Source organism: Erythrolamprus reginae, chromosome 2 (genome assembly GCF_031021105.1).
Source record: "Erythrolamprus reginae isolate rEryReg1 chromosome 2, rEryReg1.hap1, whole genome shotgun sequence".
Lineage (NCBI taxonomy): Eukaryota > Metazoa > Chordata > Lepidosauria > Squamata > Dipsadidae > Erythrolamprus > Erythrolamprus reginae.
This window is the reverse complement of record NC_091951.1, coordinates 138821782-138842543: the sequence shown is the minus strand read 5'-3', so window position 1 is coordinate 138842543 and position 20762 is coordinate 138821782. Positions and strand designations below refer to the sequence as shown.

Genomic DNA, 20762 nt, shown 5'->3' with positions numbered 1-20762 from the left:
AACTTCGCGAATAGCCTATACCATGGTTTTTCAAAAAATATTAATTAAAAAATTATTCGCGGTTTTTTTCCTATACCACGGTTTTTCCCACCTGATGATGTCATATGTCATCGCCAAACTAATAATTTTTGCAAATAAATATTTAAAAAAAAAATGTTAATAAATAATTATGTTTATAAATATCAGGATCACTAAGTATCTTATTCAGTGGTGAGTACCAGTAATAATGGTGAGTAAATGGTTGTTAAGGGAATGGGAAATGGTAATTTAGGGGTTTAAAGTGTTAAGGGATGGCTTGTGATACTGTCCATACCAAAAATGGTGTATTTACTTCCGCATCTCTACTTCGCGGAAATTCGACTTTCGCGGGCGGTCTCAGAACACATCCCCCGCAGAAATCGAGGGTACACTGTAGTGAAAATTGGAGGTCCCTGCTCTGTTCCCCTTTTTTCTCCTCACCTGTGATTCATAGGGAAGGAAGGCAACATTGATCTCCTTGAGTGTCTTGATTGCTTTCGTGATCCGGGACTTGCTAAGCTCATTAAAGAGGTCATCTGGACAGGCTGAAAGACAAGGATGGGAGTTAATATTCATTGTCCTCCAGACGTATCATTCATTTTACTGAATTTTTTTTAATGGTTATAGGTCAAGCCTAGAAACACTTTAAGTACACTTAAAATTGCATAAGTGCTTCAGAGCAGAAGTTCACTTTTGGGACCTCTTGGTCAGATTCTTCTCTGGGGTCTAGCACAATTCATAATCTCAATGAAATGGGTTCATGAACCACATTAGGACATATTTTTTTCTCTGTTGGGTTGTAGTGTGCTAGATGAATCTAACCATTATAGTGTGTAAAACATGGTTTACCTCTCAACAGAATGCATGAACCAAATAATTTATTCATCAAATCATGAGTCTGTATAGATTCATCCAGGTCATGGCTGTCCCAAAGGTGCTTTTTCAGGTGACCGGACTTCCTTGTTTTTTCTTTCAAAGATGTTTTGCTTCTCATCCAAGAAGCTTCTTCTTCAGCTCTAACATTCCCCACTATCCTCTCAGAGCTGAAGAAGTTCTTGGATGAGAGGCAAAACGTCTTCCAAAGAAAAAACAAGGAAGTCCAGTTGCCTCCTGAAAAAGCACCTTTGCTTCATCAAATCATAGTTAAACATATCATGGCTTAACATGAATTGTACAATTTTGAATCAAATGGATAAAATGCATCAACTATGGATTAGAGCAGTGTTTCCAAACCTTGGCAACTTGAAGATATCAGGACTTCAACTCCCAGAATTCCCAAGTCCAAATATCTTCAAGTTACCAAGGTTGGGAAACACTGGATTAGAGAGCCCAGTTGTAGTAGTTAAAGCATCAGGCTAGAAACTGGGAGATTGAATTCTAGTTCCACCTTGGGCACAAACCAACTAGGTGAACTTGTACCATTCACTTTCTCCCAGGCCTAGGACGGAGAGAATGACAAACCACTTCTGAAAAACCTTGTGAAGAAACTGCGGGGACTCGTCCAGACAGTCCAATCAGCTTGGAGGACAAGGTCAACCCATTCCGGGATGCTATAACCACCACTGTGGAGAACGGCTAGGTATCTGTTCAGTTGCTTTTATTCTTCACTAACCCGGCTCCCAATAAATGTTATCCCAGGATCCCCCAATCTAGAAGACACCAAGTTAGTAAAGACAGTCCTACACATCTTCTTGTTTGCCTGAGAACATTCCCTGAACTTACTGTCTGTGAAGAAGACGTGGGCCGCCTTGTAGGTGAATGTGGGAGTGCTTTTAAAGTCATTTATCAGAGCACGGACAGACTGCAAATGGAGAACAGGCTGTTAGCAGCAGTTGTACAAATCCCAAACATTTTCTACTAACTCCCACATCTTGACCCTCCAGTTATACTAACCACCCTTAATCATAGTGATCTCTGGGTGGATAATATTCCTCTTGAGGCTTCAGGAAAATCTAAAGCATTTGTCTTTGTTCTACCCACCTTTTTTTCCTTTTCCAAGGAATTGGTAGAAAGCTCTAATTTCTAGCCTAGGTATCTGTGGAAATTTCATAGGATCTATCTTTAAGGAGGCCTTTATCAGTGTATTAACTGCCTAACTAGGCAATGGACCTACCGTCTCAATTGGGCTGATCAGATAGATGGCTTCCAGACTGGGAAGGGGCTCTCGGCGCTTGTTTATATCTTCAATAACTGAAGAAAGTAAAATGTGTATTAGATGCCTGGAAGGAAGGACAAAGAATTAGGTAACAATTCCTAAGGGTATGGAAGGAGGAAAAAAATAATAAAAGGATATACAGTGTTCCCTTGATTCTCGCGGGTTCAAACTTCGCGAAAAGTCTATACCACGGTTTTTCAAAAATATTAATTAAAAAACATTTCGCGGGTTTTTTCCCTATACCACGGTTTTTCCCACTCGATGACGTCATATGTCATCGCCAAACTTTCGTCTGCCTTTAATAAATATTTTTTTTAATAAACTTTAATAAATAAACATGGTGTGTAATAATCTGAATGGTTGCTAAGAGAATGGAAAATTGCAATTTAGGGGTTTAACGTATTAAGGGAAGGCTTGTGATACTGTTCAGTCAATAATAGTGTATTTACTTCCGCATCTCTACTTCACGGAAATTTGACTTTCGCGGGCGGTCTCGGAACGCATCCCCCGCGAAAAGCGAGGGAACACTGTACATATTTGATTGTGACAGCATCAGAAGAAGCTGCCTGTAGATTGACCCAACAAACCAGGGCCCAGCTGTACCTGGATGGACACACTGAGCTGGAGAACTGTGCCACAAAAGATAGAAGCCTTTCCAGCTCTACTGAAGGCCTCTGCTGACAGGATCAACAACAGACAAAGAGTATCTTGCACGGGTCACTCACTTGTGATTCCTTCAGCCAGAAGATCTGACATCTTAAAGCAGGAGGAAAGGATGCGGGTGCTGGAGTGATCCATAATGAGGACCTTAAGGGACAGAGAGGAAAATGATATTATATATAAAGAAGCAAATTTTAAGGTTGCGCAAAGGTATAATTAAAATAATTAGTTACATCACAAAAAGGCACTCTGTTCCTAAGCACTTCCTTCTTCTATGTAATGAAATTATAAAACCATGGAATCCTATTCTCCTATTTAGTTCTATATTGGTGTTCCAATTTTTCATTTCTACTCCCAAACCTGTACAGATAATTGAAATATGCCCACATTCATATCCGTCCATCCGTCTGTCCATTCATTCATTCATTCATTCATTCGATTTGTATGCTGCCCTTCTCCGAGAACTCGGGCAGCTAATTTATTGTCCCACCTCCCAACAAGTCCTATTTCAGAATAAGCCTGGAGGATTTTAGTTTGGGGATCTGACACCCTTTCTAAGACACCCTTATCATTATGAATGGCTGGATCATAATACCCCTTTGCTAGTAAAGGGGTATGTAAGTCAGCATTTACTAGTCCAGTTCCGAGACTACTGTAGAGAAGAGTTAGGATTTAAAACATTTTACTTGCATTGGAGAGAGTCCTTTAAAACCTATTATCTCATTGATGTAACTTCTCTGCAGAAAGGTAAACAAAACGATATTTTCCAGATCTGCTATCTTCAGCTAGTATTTTTTTGGCTAGTACGTATAATGAAAGATTGGTCCCAGCCCTGGATGTTTTGTGTGTGTGTGTGTGTGTGTGTGTGTGTGTGTGTAAAAACTGCAGGTGTTTACTTTAAAGGGGCAACTTTGTTTCAGAATATTCTGAGCTGGAGAATATTTATTAACTTGACAGCAAATTGTAGCATAGATATGAGATAATCAGCATAGCCACATAACGTACTCGCAAACCCAGTAGAGCAAAACTAATTTAATAGCATTTTTGTCTGTCTCAGTGAGCAATTTCAAGGCTCACTTGCTACCTTGCTGCATCAGGAAAAGGTATGAGAAGCGTAAAGAACCTTAAGTGTCACAGTGAAGGATACAGCTGGTCTACTGAACACAAGGCCCCAGAATTTACTATACTTAAAAATTAACTGCACCAGAAACTATTTTAAAAAACACATCACTAGAAAGTCCAGTGCAGATGTATACAATTTAGATTAACAAACTGGTCAGACAAATTTAACTCATCCAAGACACAGAGGTGCACTAACCTTCCATTCCCCTTCCTTCTTCATGCTGTGTATAACATCATTCAGAATCTCTGAAAAGTGAAGGTTAATTCAGTTAGAATGGAATGGAAGCGGGGTTTTTTTGTTACAATGAGAATGATTAACTGTGTCCTAAGCCAGATAAATAATTTTCCTTTTAACCCCAGTATAGCTGTTTGTCACAATAGGAACGTTGTTCTTGACCCTGATAGAAGCTAAAATGTAGGATTTTGAGTAAAATCACACAACGCACACACAGCAGATGTTTTTGCATCAGTTTTAAAAGCAGGAACGTGAAGGCTGTGTTCTGAAGTGGCAGCAAGTGTTCAGGTTTCTTTCTTTTTTTAATATATATTTATTACATTTTTCCATTTTTTTTAAAAAAAGTACATAATCATATTTACAGATGAATCTACATCATATATACAAGTGTTCAGGTTTCTAACGTACATCAGCATCTCTGAGGTGAATCTCAAAACTCTCTGGAATCAACTATTTAAATACACAACCGGTATTGTCTTCCTGAGGGGATGGCGGGAGACGGCATTCCGGTAGGAGAAATGGAGCTGCGTGTGTGCATGCACCCGCAAGAGATTTGGATTCTGCGCATGAAGCCAAATCTCGCATGAGGAGGCTCGTGTGCATGAGATTTTGCCGATTTTTAGTGAGTTTTTTGCTTCTGTGAAGCAAAAAACTACCAAAAATCGGCGAAATCTGTCGTGTGCAAGCATCCTTGTGCAAGATTTGACATCTTGCGCATGCGCAAAAGCCAACTCATGCACCGATGCCCACTGGATACATGCTGGTCGGTCACCGAGAGCGCATTGGTAGCACCGGCGAACCCTTACCTACGCAAAACCTGGACAGCACTTAACCTCATACATTGACCTGGTCTTCAAGATCTTCAGCAGCTTTCCCCTAATGTGTGATGTAAGAGGGTGGCTATTTGAGAAGAACGTCCAGTGATAGGAACCTGGTTGTGGAATGCCCCCAGGTTGCATCCATTTTGCTATTTAGAGACAAGGACATGCTGTGAGAAGCCTATCGGCATCATGAGACAAAATGACCATTAGTAGTCCTAGTATTTCTGTTTTTCTAAGATTTTTGGAGGCTGTTTTTAAAATGTTTTAGGTATTATAATGAACTACTATGTATTGTGTAGAATGTCCTCCTACGAAAGGTTCATCTGTCTACGTCAGTGTTTCCCAACCTTGGCAACTTGAAGATATTTGGACTTCAACTCCCAGAATTCCCCAGCCAGCAAATGCTGGCTGGGGAATTCTGGGAGTTGAAGTCCAGATATCTTCAAGTTGCCAAGGTTGGGAAACACTGGTCTATGTTATAGTAATTTCACTATCAGTGAAGGATTTTTGTTTTACCCTAGCTTTGTAAGTCTGAAAGCTTTCCAATGCATTTGCGGCTCTTCCTGCTGGAGGTTCTAACTTTATCTTTTAGGTATTTTGCTACATACAGTATTTCAGGTCTCCAACTGGTACTATGAACTCTGCATTGGATTCTATTTGTAAAGAGTAGGCTGTGTGTGTTGTACATCAGAGGTCTTCAAACTTGGCAACTTTTAAGTCTTGTGGAGTTCCAATTCCCAGGCTGGAGAATTCTGGGATTTGAAGCCCACAAGTTTTAAAGTTGCTAACTTTGGGGATCCCCATTGTAGATAAACAGTGCAATGTTAGATGTATGATTCTGAGACTCCTACTTCTCCTTGAAAGGTGAGGGAGATGGGCAGGGCCTTTTTAACACTGCTGCCTTGCAACTATGCTCGGCTAACATTTTTCCAATGGAGGATTCATCTTATTTGGATGCTTGGTTGAATTTTCCCTGAATTCATTTTGAATACTACTGTTTAGAAAAACATCATTTAAAGCTGTTAATTTGAATTCAGACTATATTATAATGTGTGACTTTTAAAACATTTTACTGAAAAAATAAATGAGATAACCCATGGTTGTATATTAACAGGATCCTGCAATTAAAATGATATGGAAGGGGTGCATTCAATAATGCAATTTCTGTACCTCCATGCTAATTTGACCAATTACTGAAAACAGAAGGATTGCTGGCAGTGACCCAAGGAATCACAATATTGCTTCTTAAAAGGACCCAGATTGTTGGAAGCAATACGCTGACTCAGTAAACTTCTTAGAGGGGGATTTAAAGCACTGTAAAGCTGTATATAAGTCTATGTGCTATTGTTATTATATTCTCAAAACAGCAATAAAAATAGCAAATATTAATAAGAATCCAGAATCTTTTAATCAGCCTTTCAGATATGCTGAAACTATAACTTCCAGATTCCTCTGTCTCTGCCAGCAGAAAACAGGGCACTGACTTGTCCCAAATGACAGAGAAATATTATTTGAATATTGCTTCTCCTGCAGGGAAAAAAAAAGAGAGCATCGGCTCCCGACTGATTGTACATTTGCTCAAAAAGGAGGTTAAATTCCAGCGATCTTGGGTCCAAAGCTCATTTTCCCGTAGCCAACACATTAGCTTTCCATGACAAGAAATAAGAGCCAAGATTTCTATTTTTAAAACTGATTCTGATCTCTAATTGACAAATGGCAGGTGTTTCCCATGGATTAATTATAGAAAGCTGTTCTTACAACAGTAACTATATGCCAGCTTGAACCAATCTCTTCAGCTGTAATGTCCAAATACCTGATAATTATCTTAAAATTCAAACAGAAAATTGAGTTAGTTGTTAGGAATGAGATAAGTTAACCTTCTTTACTAAAAATTCTGAATATATTTATAAAGCATGAAATTTGATGGAATTATTTTTCAGAAAGGAGCTCAATGGTAGTGTTGTTTTTTCCTGATTTTTTTTTTTGTAATCACACAGGTTAATTAAATAATCTACCAGACATTTAAAGTGCAAAAATATGCAGATTGCACCAAGTGTTTATCTGTCTGCCTGCCTGCCTCTCTCTCACACACATTTATTCTAACAGAACAGATAGATAGATATAAAAAGGAACTGGTAATACTGGTTTGGAAAGTTGCAGCAATAACCAGAGATTGTAAAAGAAGCTCTAAAAAGTGGTTGCAACAAGATAAACTGAAGCATTTCAGTGCCTGACCTCTGGCTGAGTACAGCAGGCTCCATATGACATTTTCCCGTGCAAAATGGCTAACTGCAAAAAAACTTCAGTTTTTTTAAAAAACAACACTAAAGCATGAATTTTCATAAATTTGTACCTGTAGTACATAGTGAATAACATACTGAACCTGAAACAAAGAAGTGTGAGTTGATTTATTTAACCAAAGAGAGAGAGAGAGAGAGAGAGAGAGAGAGAGAGAGAGAGAGAGAGAGAGAGAGAGAGAGAGATTTTCAAGTTATCATTTCCCAAATATTAATTTTAGACTGATGATTGAATCAGCTCCAATACAGAAATAACTTTTCCTCTGAATCAGACAGCCTTGGGATTTTCTTCATCACCATATTCATTTACAGCAGTGTTTCCCAACCTTTTTTGAGCCGCGGCACATTATTCATATTTTCAAAATCCTGGGGAACATTGAAAGGGGGCGGGGCGGGGGGGCGGGCTAAAGAAAAGTTTGGACAAAAAAACCTCTCTCTTCCTCCCTTTCGCTCTATTTCTCCCTCTTTCTCTCTTTTCCTTCCTTCCCTTCTTTCTCTCTCTCCATCCCTCTTTCTTTCTTTCTTCCTCTCTTTTTTGCTCTCTTTCTCTCTCCCTCCTTCCCTTCCTCTATGTCTTTCTCTCTCCCTTGCTCGCTCTCTCTCTCTCTGTCTCTCTTGCTATCTCTTTCTTGCTTTTTTCTCTCTTTCTTTCTCTCTCTCTCTCTTTCACTGTCTCTTGCTATATGTCTCTTTTTTCTCTTTGCCTCTCTTGCTATCTCTTTCTTTCTCTCTCTTTCTCTCTCTCTGTCTCTCTTGCTATGTCTCTCTTTCTTTCTGTTTCTCTCTCTGCCTCTCTTGCTAAGTCTCTCTTTCTTTTTCTCTCTCTCTGCCTCTCTGGCTATGTCTCTCTTTCTCTATCTCTCTTTCTCTGCCTCTCTTGCTGTCTTTCTTTCTCGCTCTGTCTCTCTCTCTCTGCCTCTCTTGCTATGTCTCTCTCTCTCTCTCTCTTAGCTGACTGCAAGTGGGAGCCCTGACGGCGGCAGCTGGACGTGCTGCTGGACGCCGTATATGCCAGGCCCACAGCGCCAGCATGTATGGCGTCCAGCAGCACGTCCAACCGCCACCATCAGGGCTCCCGCTTGCAGTCAGCTGAGAGAGAGAGAGAGCTCCCTCTCGCCGCCGCCTGGAGCTCCCTCTCGCCGCCATCTCCCCGCGACTGCCTGCGGCCGCTGCAGCCACCACCACCACCCCGCTCCCACCGCCAGTGCCCTCCCGCCGGGCCCCAAAGGACACTTGCCGCCGACGCCAGGGAAGCTCCAGCTGGGCGGGGCGCTGCCGATGCCTCCGACCTGGGGCTCCCACTCGCAGCTGTCCCCCGGCTCCTGCTTGATGCCGCGGTTTTCGACGCTCTCCTGCTGGGCCCCAAAAAAGGAAGGCGGGAAAAAGGCGCGAAGAATGAAGCTCTCCTTCTTCCTACCTTCCTTCTTTGGGGCCCAGCAGGAGAGCACCAGAAACCGCGGCAACAGGCAGGAACCGGGGGACAGCTGCGAGTGGCAGCTCGAAGGCACCGGCAGTGCCCCGCCCAGCTGGAGCTTCCCTAGGAGCTTCGTTGCACATCTGACCGTGTCTCGCGGCACACTAGTGTGCTGCGGCACACCGGTTGGGAAACGCTGATTTACAGTATCTCTGTTTTGGGGACTTCCTATTTTAATTTTGGAGCCAATACCACAACTGTTGGTTCAAGTCCCATTGAACAGATGTAACTGGTAATACCATACTTTAGTTGCTTATTAAAAAGACATCAGCCACCACTCCGGTTGTAGGGTTAGAGTTAGGTTAGGCTCAATCTTTGTCCTGTATTTTACCTTTAGGAAAAGGAAACAAGGAATGCACCTTTTTTTTCTAATTTAAGGGCAGGATCCCACTGTACCCAGCCTGATTATGGCTATCATAATGTACAAATATATTTTTGTTGGAAAGTGTCTTAAAATATTTTGAGTGCCCATGACTTTTACAAATGGATAGAAAAGCATTTTGTTCTTTAGGTTAAAAATACTATTTGTTCAAAATGTTCAACAGTTATGAACATTTTGTTACAGGGACAGGTTGCACTGGGAACTCATTTATGCTTCTTTTTCATTCCCTTAACTTCAGCTATAATTGGATTGGAAACTCTTTTCTCCAATTTACCATTAGTCCCAATTTAGCATTTCACATGAATTCTAAAGGGTTGATAATTTTGTTGAAAAAAAAGTCATCTTCCTATCTTGGAATATGAATCTGGGTCACATAATTTGAGATTAACTTTGCCTAAGACTAAGACAGGGAAACCTAAGTCACAGAAGCCCATTGAGTGATTTGGGGTGTTGTTTCCCTTTCCCCCCAGCTTAACGCACTTCACAAGATGGTGGAGGGGTGAAATTGGGAAAGAGAATTTTATGTTCCCAATCTCAAACTCCTGGAGAAAAGACGCTCTAGGAAATCTATCAGGTAAGTCAATAATTGAAAAACTTAAGAGTTACCAAATGGACATACAAGCACTTTATTTTCACCCCACAGATATGCTATGCCAAAGAAGAAAATGTGTGGGGAAAGCAAGACAACCTCACCCGGGTTGATTCCTATACTCACGCAACAGTTTAGATGTACAGTGATCCCTCATTTTTTGGGGGGCATGCATTCCAAGACCACCCGTGAAAAACGAATTTCCGTGAAGTAGAGGAAAGATATTTTTTATGTATTTAATGCAGACCTGGGTAAGGGGCAGCCCGTGGACCACATGCGGCCCGCCCGCTGTCTATGACCGGCCCGCCACTATCTGTGAAAAATGTCCCGCTTTTTAAAAAAGGTCTCCCCCCCAGGGCTGTGGCTGGAGCCTGGAAACGGCAGTCTGGAGGCAGCCGCACAGCTCCTCTGCCTGAGGGAGGCTCAGGACATTGACAATAAGGCGAGCGCTAGGCGATGAGGTCACTGTGGGTGATGTCAGGAGCCCGAGAGAGAAGCTTTGGCAGAGCCGAGCAAGCGTCTGAAAGAGAGATAAGGAGCAGTGGTGGCGATTGGGGTGCGGGCAGGCAGAGGAAGCGGCGGCAGCGGAGGAAAGAGAGGAAGGAGAAGCAGCGGCGGCAGCGGAGAAGGGGCAGCAGCAGCCCCGGGCCAGGAAGAGCTGGCTCCCGAAGGGGCCCCCTCCCTGACGAAGCATTAGTCCGGCCCTCTAAAACCATCCCAATTTCTCATGCGGCCACATGGCAAAATTAATTACCCACCCCTGATTTAACGAGTATTTGGACTTTTAAAACCCACCCTTTGTAATAAACAGTCATTCTATAATGTTTCTCAACTGGAACTACATGTGATATCCTACCAGTTTCTTTAATAGAATACAGTAGTACTGTAGAAGAATTTTATGGATTTTTAATGGATTTAAAATTTTTAATGGATTTAATGGATTTAAGCCCCCTTTGAAAACCCGTGAAGTAGTGAATCCGTGAAAGATAAACTGCGAAGTAGCGAGGGATTACTGTACTTCATTCAGTCCCCCATTCTCTCGTTTTCTCTCTCTCTACATATATATACACACACTTTTAGATGCTTATCTGATGTATAAACTGGGAGATAAGGTGTGCTTAGAATGTCTCATAGATTTTCCCATTGAAATGGTATATTCTGAAATGTAGTCTACAGCCAAATATAAATTGTAAGAAGTGTAACTGTTGTCTTATTATGTTGTGGGAATTATAGTAAGTAAATCATGGATAGGGTTGTCTTACCCAGGCATGCTGGGCAGAAACTAAATATGAATTGGTTTTATTTTCAACATTAGATATAGTTGATAATTAATTTCTAATAATAGATCTAATTTGTATTCAATGTGATAGTACGTATGTAACAGTTTGATTTTAAATGTTTAATATAAAGATAAATTAAGATATTTTTTAAATTAACTATTCTGTTAATTGGCTTAGAAATGTTTTATATATTGTATCTTTTTATCAAAATGTTGTAAGCCGCCCCGAGTCCATGGAGAGGGGTTGCATATAAATCAATCAAATAAATAAATAAATAAATAAATAAACAAACAAACAAACAAACAAATAATTATTCTTCACTTCTATCAGATTAAAAGTTACAAGTGTTAACAATATTTGGAAGCCCTGGGACAAGTACATCTTGTACAGTTTGCTATATCAATGCAGGTAAATGTCATTTAAGATTGGATATTTTTAGACTGTTTTTATTTTGCCTTTAATATTTTTAGAAATAACTCAAGATGGGAAGCATACCTAATATTTCTTCCTCATATTTTTTGCAATAATGTGAGTTGGACAGAGAAAATAAATAGCCCAAAGTCAAACAGCCAGCTTTTATGCCTGAGGTGAAATTACAACTGTTTCCTGGGTTCTACTCTGGTGCTTATATTTATTTGTTATCTATTTATCAAATATCTATACCAGCTCAAATGGATATGCAGTACAGTGGAACCCCGACATAAGAGCTGCTCTACTTAAGAGCAACTCGAGATAAGAGCTGGGAGGGGAGAGATATTTTTGTTCTACTTACAAGCCCAAATTCGAGATACAAGCGCCAAGGAGCTGTCTCCTGAAGCCAAACGCTAACTTCCGCGTTCGGCTTCAGGAGACAGCTGCGAAGCGGCGCTCGTGTTTTAAAAGGTTGCAGCCGGCCTGGGGGGCTCGGGGGGGTGCTTGCAGCTTTCTTTCTTGCTCTTTTTCTTTCTCTCTTTTACCTTCCCTTCCTCTATTTCTTCTTTTCTTTCTCCTTCCCACCTTCTTCCTTCCCTCCCTTCACTCATTCCTCTCTTACTCTCCCCTTTCATAAGTTTCCTTGCTTCCTTCCTCTGTTCCTGTCCCTTCCCCCTTTCTTTCTTTCTTTCTTTCTTTCTTTCTTGCTCTTTTTCTTTCTCTCTTTTACCTTCCCTTCCTCTATTTCTTCTTTTCTTTCTCCTTCCCACCTTCTTCCCTCCCTCCCTCCCTTCACTCATTCCTCTCTTACTCTCCCCTTTCATAAGTTTCCTTGCTTCCTTCCTCTGTTCCTGTCCCTTCCCTCTTTCCTTCCTTCCTTCCCACCCTCCGTCCATTCATTCACCCATTCCTCTCTTGATCGCTTAAAGCCGGTCCCTGGTGCAAAAAGGGTTGGGGACCTCTGTCCTACAGGATTGGGTGGCAGAGAAGTTGAACATATGTAAATTTAAAAGTTTAAGAAAGTTTACAAGTTAAGTGAAAGAAACTTCATTATTCATTTATATGTACATGTACATTTCTTCATTAAAAACATGTCTTTCTGCATAATTTAGACTAACTTTGTGAGTTTTTTTAGGGCTGGAACCAATTAAAATTATTTACATTAATTCCTATGGGGAAAAGTCGTTCGAGATAAGAGCTGCTCGACTTAAGAGCCCAGGTCCGGAACGAATTAAACTCGTATCTCGAGGTACCACTGTATATATTACTTAATCTTGAACACGATGTTACTAAGAACAGTATTAAGTAACAGTGTGTGACTTCTAAAGCAATTATTTCTGCTCAGTCTAATAAAGATAGTTTGTTTCCCTATTCATAGACATCCTTTGAACAGGTCTGCATCTTAATGGTAATGAAAAGGAGAATAAGTGACAGCTCTGAATTTAGATTTTCATTACAATGGAAGATAAAACAATTCCAAGCAAACAAGGCACTAGGCGGAAAGCACTCTTCACTTTGTGGGTGTTTTATGTTCCACCCTTCCTTTCTGTGGTCTAGAATTAAAATAAAGCTCTAGAAGAATTAAAGCTCAGCAGACATGAATTTGAAACATTATTCTCATGCTCTTTCCAAATTAGAAAATTCAAAGGACCAGAGCAAACATGACTAAGAAACAAAGGTTGTGCAGGTCCTCCTAATTTCCCCATAACAACCCTGTAAGCCGAGTTGGGCTGAGCGTATATACTTTTAGAAGTTATTTATTCACTTTAAAACTGGGTCTGTTAAGTAAATAATTTTCTTAGATGGATATGACAACATATCTCTATCTTTACATCAACTCCAAAGTTGGTTTATAATCTGGAAAGTAAAAGAGTAGATTAGGGAAAAGATGGCGGGAGAAAGGAAAAATGATGGGGGCCAAAACAGTTAGGGAAAAGGGACAACTATTCAAACTGGAGGAATAAAACATGGCATTTTCTGAAGAAACTCAACTGGAAATACTATAGGTAGAAATTGAGCTGTATTTATTTTGAAATTAGCCGCTGGACTTATTAAATGACAACCTGAAAGTTGTAACTGCAGCTTTTAAAAAGTAATCATAGCTTTTTAAAAAAATGCCAAATGTAGTTTATTTTGTAAATTTGTTTATATGCAATGCAATGAGAAAATGCAAAAATGTCATTGCATTTTAAAGATTGATTATGGCAGCAATATATTTCTATTTGGATGAGGAGACAGATGGCAAAAGACTTTACTACTGAATTGGATGTTTCCTGTATCTTTTAGAATCTAAGAGAACATGGATTCTCTTGTTACCCGAAAAAGCTTCTAGCACAACAGATCAACCAGATGGTTTGTGAGTTGAGAGACAGGGAGTACCTAACCAAAAAATAGCTGAAATGGGCATAAGGTTTGCTCAGCCTCATTTCTTTTGGAAATTGCTTAATTGCTTTTAAGTTATTAGAAATCTTTGCAATGACACACTTTAGAGTACCAGGTGTGTTTCTTTTAATTCTTAGTAAAAGAGATTTTGAATACAGATTTGAGGATTAGCCACCTTGAGTCCCACAGATTGGGTGGCATATAAATCAATTAAATTAAATTAATTTAAATTAGAAAAATTCATTTATTTTTGAATAAGCAAAGATGCTTATTCATTTATTTTTGAATAAGCAAAGAATAAGATGATTAAAACATAGATTTTTGAAAGTTACAAATAGACTAATAGTCCAGATGGATTTCAAATAAGATTTTGAAAGTAATTATAAAGATTATAAATTCACTTTTGAATTCTTAAAAAAAAAGATTTTGAAGGTTACCGTAAATGCTAGAGAAGACCAGAAGAAACTAAGGTTACAATTAAAGGAGAACACAGTTTGATTTACTTATACAGAATGGGGCAAAATATTTTTGCATCAGAGATATTAAATATATTTTTTTTAATTTTAACAATCTGTCATTATAGATAAGACTGTATTTAAAAGGGGTAATGGAAGAATAGGTTTTACCAAACAAAATTGAGTCTGATTGGAATGTGGATTAAAAAATGACATCTAAAAGAGTGATATACAAAAAAATATTATACTGGATATACAAGTGAAATTGGCTGATGTCTTAATAATAAAAAATAATATAGAAATAACAAATGAAAATAGGGATAGGGTTTACTTTCTTTTAATGAGGATTTGAAAAAATCATTTTTGGGGGGGAATAAACAGCAAGAGTTGATTAAAACCTTGTTTTTGGAAAGTTACAAATGAACTAAAGGTTCATATGGGTTTAAAATAAGATTTTAAAATTAATTATAAATCTTATAAATGCTCCTGTTTTGAATTCCTTTTAAAAAACAGATTGTGAAGGCTGAATACTAGAGAAAACCAGAAGAAATTATGAGTACAATTAAAGGAGAATACAATCTGATTTACTAATACAGAATGCAGCAAAATACTTTAACATCAGAGATATATTAAAGGGTTTTATTTTACTTTTTAAAATCCCTGTCATTATAGATAGACTGTATTTAAAAGACATAATGGAAGGGAAACAGGTTTTACTGGACAAGACTGAATCAGATTTGAATGTGGATTTAAAAATGACATCTATAAGAATGATATGGAAAAACATACTATACTGGATATACAAGTGAAATTGGCTGATGTCTTAATAATTAAAAAGAATATAGAAATAAGAAACCAAAAATATAACTTTCTTATATTTGATTTACAAAAGAATCTTAGAAGTTTTGACGGATTTTATGAGAAAGGACAAAAAATGAATACAAATCAAATTCTAGGACAGTATGTGAAGGAATTAAAGATAAAGATTAAAAATAAAGGGAAAGGATGCAAGTTTATTTGATCAAGGTTAAAATACTGTACATATATTTACTCTGGTAGCCCTTATGGATTTTCATTTATTAGGACTGAATGAGGTTTTAAAGATTTCATTATAGATAGAAAATGACATATAGAAAGCAAAGATAATTTATTGTATTTTAAGAGAAAGTGATGTTACTAAAATGGTTATACTTATTATGAAAGGGGAGCTAATTTATATATTTTTATTTATTATATTCTTTTCTTTCTGCATATTTTTCTTTCTTTTATGCATTTATTCTGTCATTCCTTTTTATTTTTTATGATCTTTTGAATTAAATGTTCAATAAAATTATAAAAATCCTACAATATTTACTTCAAGGCATAAATTTCTCCAATAATTTTTCAAAATTATTCTCCTTACATGCAGATAAAGCATGCAGAATATTTTCAGCCATAATGTCTGGAACAGAAGATTAGTAGGTTCTTTTCCTTCTGTGTGTTGAATTTGTGGTTGAAGGGGAATTATGCCAACATCCTGAAAGTTTAGTAAAAAACTTTTTCAATCAAGTGATGATAGGTAGATGAAAGAACCAAAGTGCAAAGAAAACTAATATGTTTACTAAAATATTATCTACTTAACAACACAAAAAGGAAAAAAATCTATTCTCAAAGTACGTTAAGACAAACTTCTTTTGAAGGGCTAAAGCAGTGGTTCTCAACCTTTCTAATGCCGCGACCCCTTATTACAGTTCCTCATGTGGTGATGACCCCCAACCATAACTCTGGCGCCAATTCTCCCAACAGAGCTTTAAGCTGATTGGCAGGACGGTCAAACGGACACCCCCATTGTAAACGCCAGATTGGTCAGATTGTAAAAATATGTTCCAAGGTGCTAGAATAGACACTTTAGTTCCTAACACTCTGGGAAATTTGTCTTTTCTTAGGGAACCACTGGGCTAAAGTATGAGGAAAAATGCTTACTGTGCCTAATAATTGGTAAAGAGATTTATTTACAAGAAATTAACAGGATTTCAGTCGTTTAAAATATCTTCACACTCAAAAGAAGTATTTAATTAAACTATTGTTCTAAAATATCTGTAGGAGAATAGTAAAATATTTAACAATTTTATTTAAACTAATGCAATCTCATTTCATCCCTGAAGGAAATCAGATCATTGTTTTCAAACCTCATAAGGTTGTAAACAATGTAAACAAACAATGCAATTGTTCGTGTTGGATTTTAGTTTGAGGTGTATCCTAAATCCACAACAAAATTGGAATATTTCTCATTTGCTAACTGAAGATTTTGATTTGTAAAATGGCCATTAACTGTAGAATAATGCCACAAGGGAAAAGATATTTTGGATTGTAAAATACTACCAATTAAAATCCAATTTTTTATGATACATGAGCTGGAATGTTTATTTATTTTTAAAGTCTAGTATATCAGCAACATACTAGCCTTTCTCCTGTCTCAAAAACAATCTCAGAATTTTCAGGGGATGCTGATGATAATAATAATAATAATAATAATACTTTGTTTTTTTTCTTTCAGACATATTACATTTACAATAAACCTACCAAATAGCTACATAATATACTATATGGCCATAGAATATCTTTTTTATCTGCAGAAATTAAATTTGATTTCACTTTTCTTGTACTTTGGGAATCAAATAATAGAGGGTTCACTGGAGTACTAAAATTCAAAAACTCTGGAGTGCAAGCATTACCAGGAATATTAGAATTAAATGACATTCCAACATTTTACTCTTTTACCCCAATCTTTATTTCTGGGATCGGTTGGATATTTTATGGTGACAAAGAGGAAGTTGATTTCAACTACTGTATACTAGATTTCAACTATACTAGAAGGGAGGAGTCACAAATCCTCATTAAAATGTGATCAGACATGATCAAGGTATCTCCCCTACCAGGTCCCGGTAAGTAATATTACACATTATAACAGCCGCAAGAATAGCCAACGCAAGAAAATGGAAAAACCCACAACAAGGAGATAATTGAGAAAATATACGAATGTGCAAAGATGGACAGGTTAACTATGAAACTGAACAATCAAAAGAACTCAGATTACTACTGTACCTGGATGAAGTGATACAATTGGACACAAAAGAGAAAAGCAAATCAATAATAAGAGATAGAACTTTACAAATAAATATGTGTAACAAATGTAAAAATGAATAACATATAAATGTAAATATATGGATGTCAACCCACTGGAAAGTATTAAAATGTACTAAGATGTAAATATTAAAATGCAATAAAATATATTTTAAAAATAAAAAATAAAATGAGATCAGTCAGTAGATAGATAGAACACATCAATGGTAATCAAAACATGAATAGGTATTTAATATTAATCAATTCCTACTACAATGTTTTAATTCTGTCTTAGCTAGCGTGGTTCCCTCCCTTATGTGTTAGAATAAGCATCTCAAATACAATCTCAAAACTTATATATTTCATCAGTATATTGAAAAACATCAGATATTTTTCCAAGTTCAAGTAAGGAAATTGAGCAAAACTATTGAAATCATTACTAGGTCTCGGGATTTATTACAGAGCAACAAGTATTGGGTCTTATCAGGAAGATAGAGATCAAGCAGTTTTAGGGCTTGAGGATGCATTACTGTAAGCAGGTGCTATATAACTTCATAAGGCAACAAAGATGTACAAATTTCAAGCACATTTATTTTAAGTAACTAAGAAAGGTTTCAAAACTGTACATGCTACTTACTGATAGTAGCCTATCACTGCACCTGCAATTGTAGGCCATTATCAGTAGTAGATTTAACTTAAATATTTTACTATGATATATACTAAGAAATTAATTCTTAAGCATGAAAACATGTTTATAAGCTTATGAAGATACAGAACCAGTTTGGTCTAGTGGTTAAGGCACCAAGCAAGAAAGCAGGAAACTATGAGTTCAAGTTGTGCCTTAGCCATGAATGGCAGCTGGGTGACTTTGGGCCAGTTCCTCTCTCTTAGCCCAACCCTTTACTTCACAGTGTTGTTGTTGTGAAAGAAAGAAGAGTGTTGGATATAGAACCCTTGGGGACACAAATAAAATTTACTTAGAAGAGGAACAATTCAAATCTCCACTCTTAAACCTGAGTTGGAAGAATGGTATTCTAAGTCCCATTTTAAAATTACCCTTTGTCAAACATATCACAATGCCCTAGTTCAAATATGTTAAGCCGAGTGATGGCTCCCCAAACACACTAAGTCGATAAAAAATATTGTGTATCATGGCTTAATGTTGTGCCTGACTCAAATTTAGTCAGGAGGGGATAAAATGTGAATTTTTGACTGTTTTTCCCCCCCATACGTAATAATGGTATACTTTTTAATAAAACCTCAGTAATTAAAACTGCAATTTTAGATTCATAAATTTGCTATAAAGACAAAGATTGTTTGATTTTTTTGAGAAGGGGGCGAAACAGCATGATACCCTAAATATATGTCAGCAATGAAATCTGATGCTACTTCTGGGGGGGGATTAATTTATTTATTTGATTGGATTTCTATGCTGCCCTTCTCCGCAGCATAGAAATTAAGGAGACATTAAGAAAAAAATTGAAGGCTTTGCAAGAAAGGGACTCTTTTTATTTCATCCACTTACTTTATATTTTGTATACTTACCTTTTACTCCCTGTAATGTACAAATATATATAACTGCTGTTATAATATGCTGATGTATATAACATTATGTATAAGATTTTCCCTTATTGTGTATCGTTCCCCCTTTTCCCTTCCTCCCATTTTCCTTCCCCTTCTTTTTTTCACCTATTTATACTCAATAAACTATTTTATTAAAAAAAAATTGAAGGCTTTGCGAGAAAGGGACTCTTAGATGATTAGTGCTTGCAAATATGTTGACGGCTTAGTTAAGGCAGAATAAACTGCTGTGCGCGGAGGCGAAGAATTGAAGCAGCAGGAAGAATGAAGAAATGTGTAAGCCACGAAGATCACCAAGAGTTCAGGAAGTCCTATTTCCCATATTCGGACCATAAGAAGCGGGTTAGGAGGAGGCGGGTGAATTGTCAGCCAGCCCTCCCCCCCCCTCCAAAGCTTTGCTCCTATCAGAGAAGCCCCTGTTGTTGCCATAATCGTAGGATAAATAAACCCGCGGGGGGGGGAAAGCGACGTGGAACGAAAAGCGCTACTCGGCTCTCCCCCCCACTCGAGAAAGCTACCATCCTCACGGCCGCGAACCCCGCGAATGTTTACGCGACCCCACGCGGCCCCGGTTCCCACTCACTCTCGCCAACGACCGCCTTCAGCCCAGTCGGCGCCATGTCCCACCCAGTCCCTCTTTGGGTCCTTCTGTTGCTGCTGTTCCGCCGGAGGCCGCCACTTCCGCGTCTTCAGGCGGGAGGAGCCGACCTCGAAGCTCGCCACCTCTCGGCCCGGCCCGCGGGGACACACCCCTCACGTGCAGCTGGCGAAGCCCGGGCTCCCTCCTTGGCGCTGCGAGCCGGATGTGGGAGCCCGCGGAGGCTCCGGCGTGGGCCTGCTGTTGAGTGTGAACTTGGTGCGTAGGTCTTGGCGGCTGCGGCTAATCGGGAAGGAGAAACAGCCTTGTAGTTTCATCACCTAACCCCAAAACTTTGCCCTTAGACTATCCACTGTTGACCTCTCCGGTTACCCAAGCAAGGGGCGTTCATAAGTGCACCAGAGTGCCTATCTTCCCCTGTCCTAATGTTTCTCTTTTACTGGTATCATGTATATAAATATTATAATATCTTTGTATACCACCAATACATACTTGACTAGATAAATAAATACAAATAAATAAAATAAATAAATAAAAATAAAGCATTGCACGCTTTATGAAAAGGGCAGACGTGATAAATACAAGACAGCGACTGGCGATAGATAAAAGAAACCACCCACCCAAGTAGTAGTACCGTAGTAGTAGTAGTAGTAGTAGTAGTAGTAGTAATAATAATAATAATAATAATAATAATAATAATAATAATAATAATAATTTATTAGATTTGTATACCGCCCCTCTCCTGAGACTCGGAGCAGCTCACAATAACAACAATGTGACAAATCCAATATATTAAAAGACATCTAAAAACCCATTATTAAAACCATGCAACACAATCATACCATACATAAACAATATAAACCCAGGGGTATATCAATTTCCCCATGCCTGACGATATAGGTGGGTCTTTAGTAGCTTATGAAAGGCAAGGAGGGTGGGGGCGGTTCTGATCTCCAGGGGGAGTTGACTCCAGAGGGGTGTGGCCGCCACAGAGAAGGCTCTTCCCTTGGGTCCCGCCAGATGACATTGTTTAGTCGACGGGACCCGGAGAAGGCCAACTCTGTGGGATCTTATTGGTCGCTGGGATTCGTGCGGCAGAAGACGGTTCCAAAGGTATTCTGGTCCAATGCCATGTAGGGCTTTATAGGTCATTACCAACACTTTGAATTGTGACCGGAAACAAATCGGCAGCCAATGCAG

At 38.5% G+C, this 20762-nt stretch overlaps 1 protein-coding gene across 2 annotated transcripts in view; it reads right to left on the bottom strand.

The window, feature by feature from the left end:
* STXBP2 (syntaxin binding protein 2) overlaps positions 1-20762 on the bottom strand; it is a 209452-nt gene that overhangs the window by 17360 nt on the left and 171330 nt on the right. The window contains exons 1-6 of one of the 2 annotated variants that reach the window (XM_070739624.1): positions 19548-19891; positions 4152-4201; positions 2899-2980; positions 2132-2208; positions 1741-1819; positions 460-563 (exon numbers count right to left, since the gene is read on the bottom strand). In XM_070739624.1, the coding sequence (XP_070595725.1) occupies positions 460-563; positions 1741-1819; positions 2132-2208; positions 2899-2980; positions 4152-4201; positions 19548-19584 (429 nt within the window). In that variant the 5' untranslated portion in view covers positions 19585-19891. Of the gene's footprint in view, positions 1-459; positions 564-1740; positions 1820-2131; positions 2209-2898; positions 2984-4151; positions 4202-19547; positions 19892-20762 lie in introns of those variants that run through there. The other variant, XM_070739625.1, reaches the window with a different exon arrangement.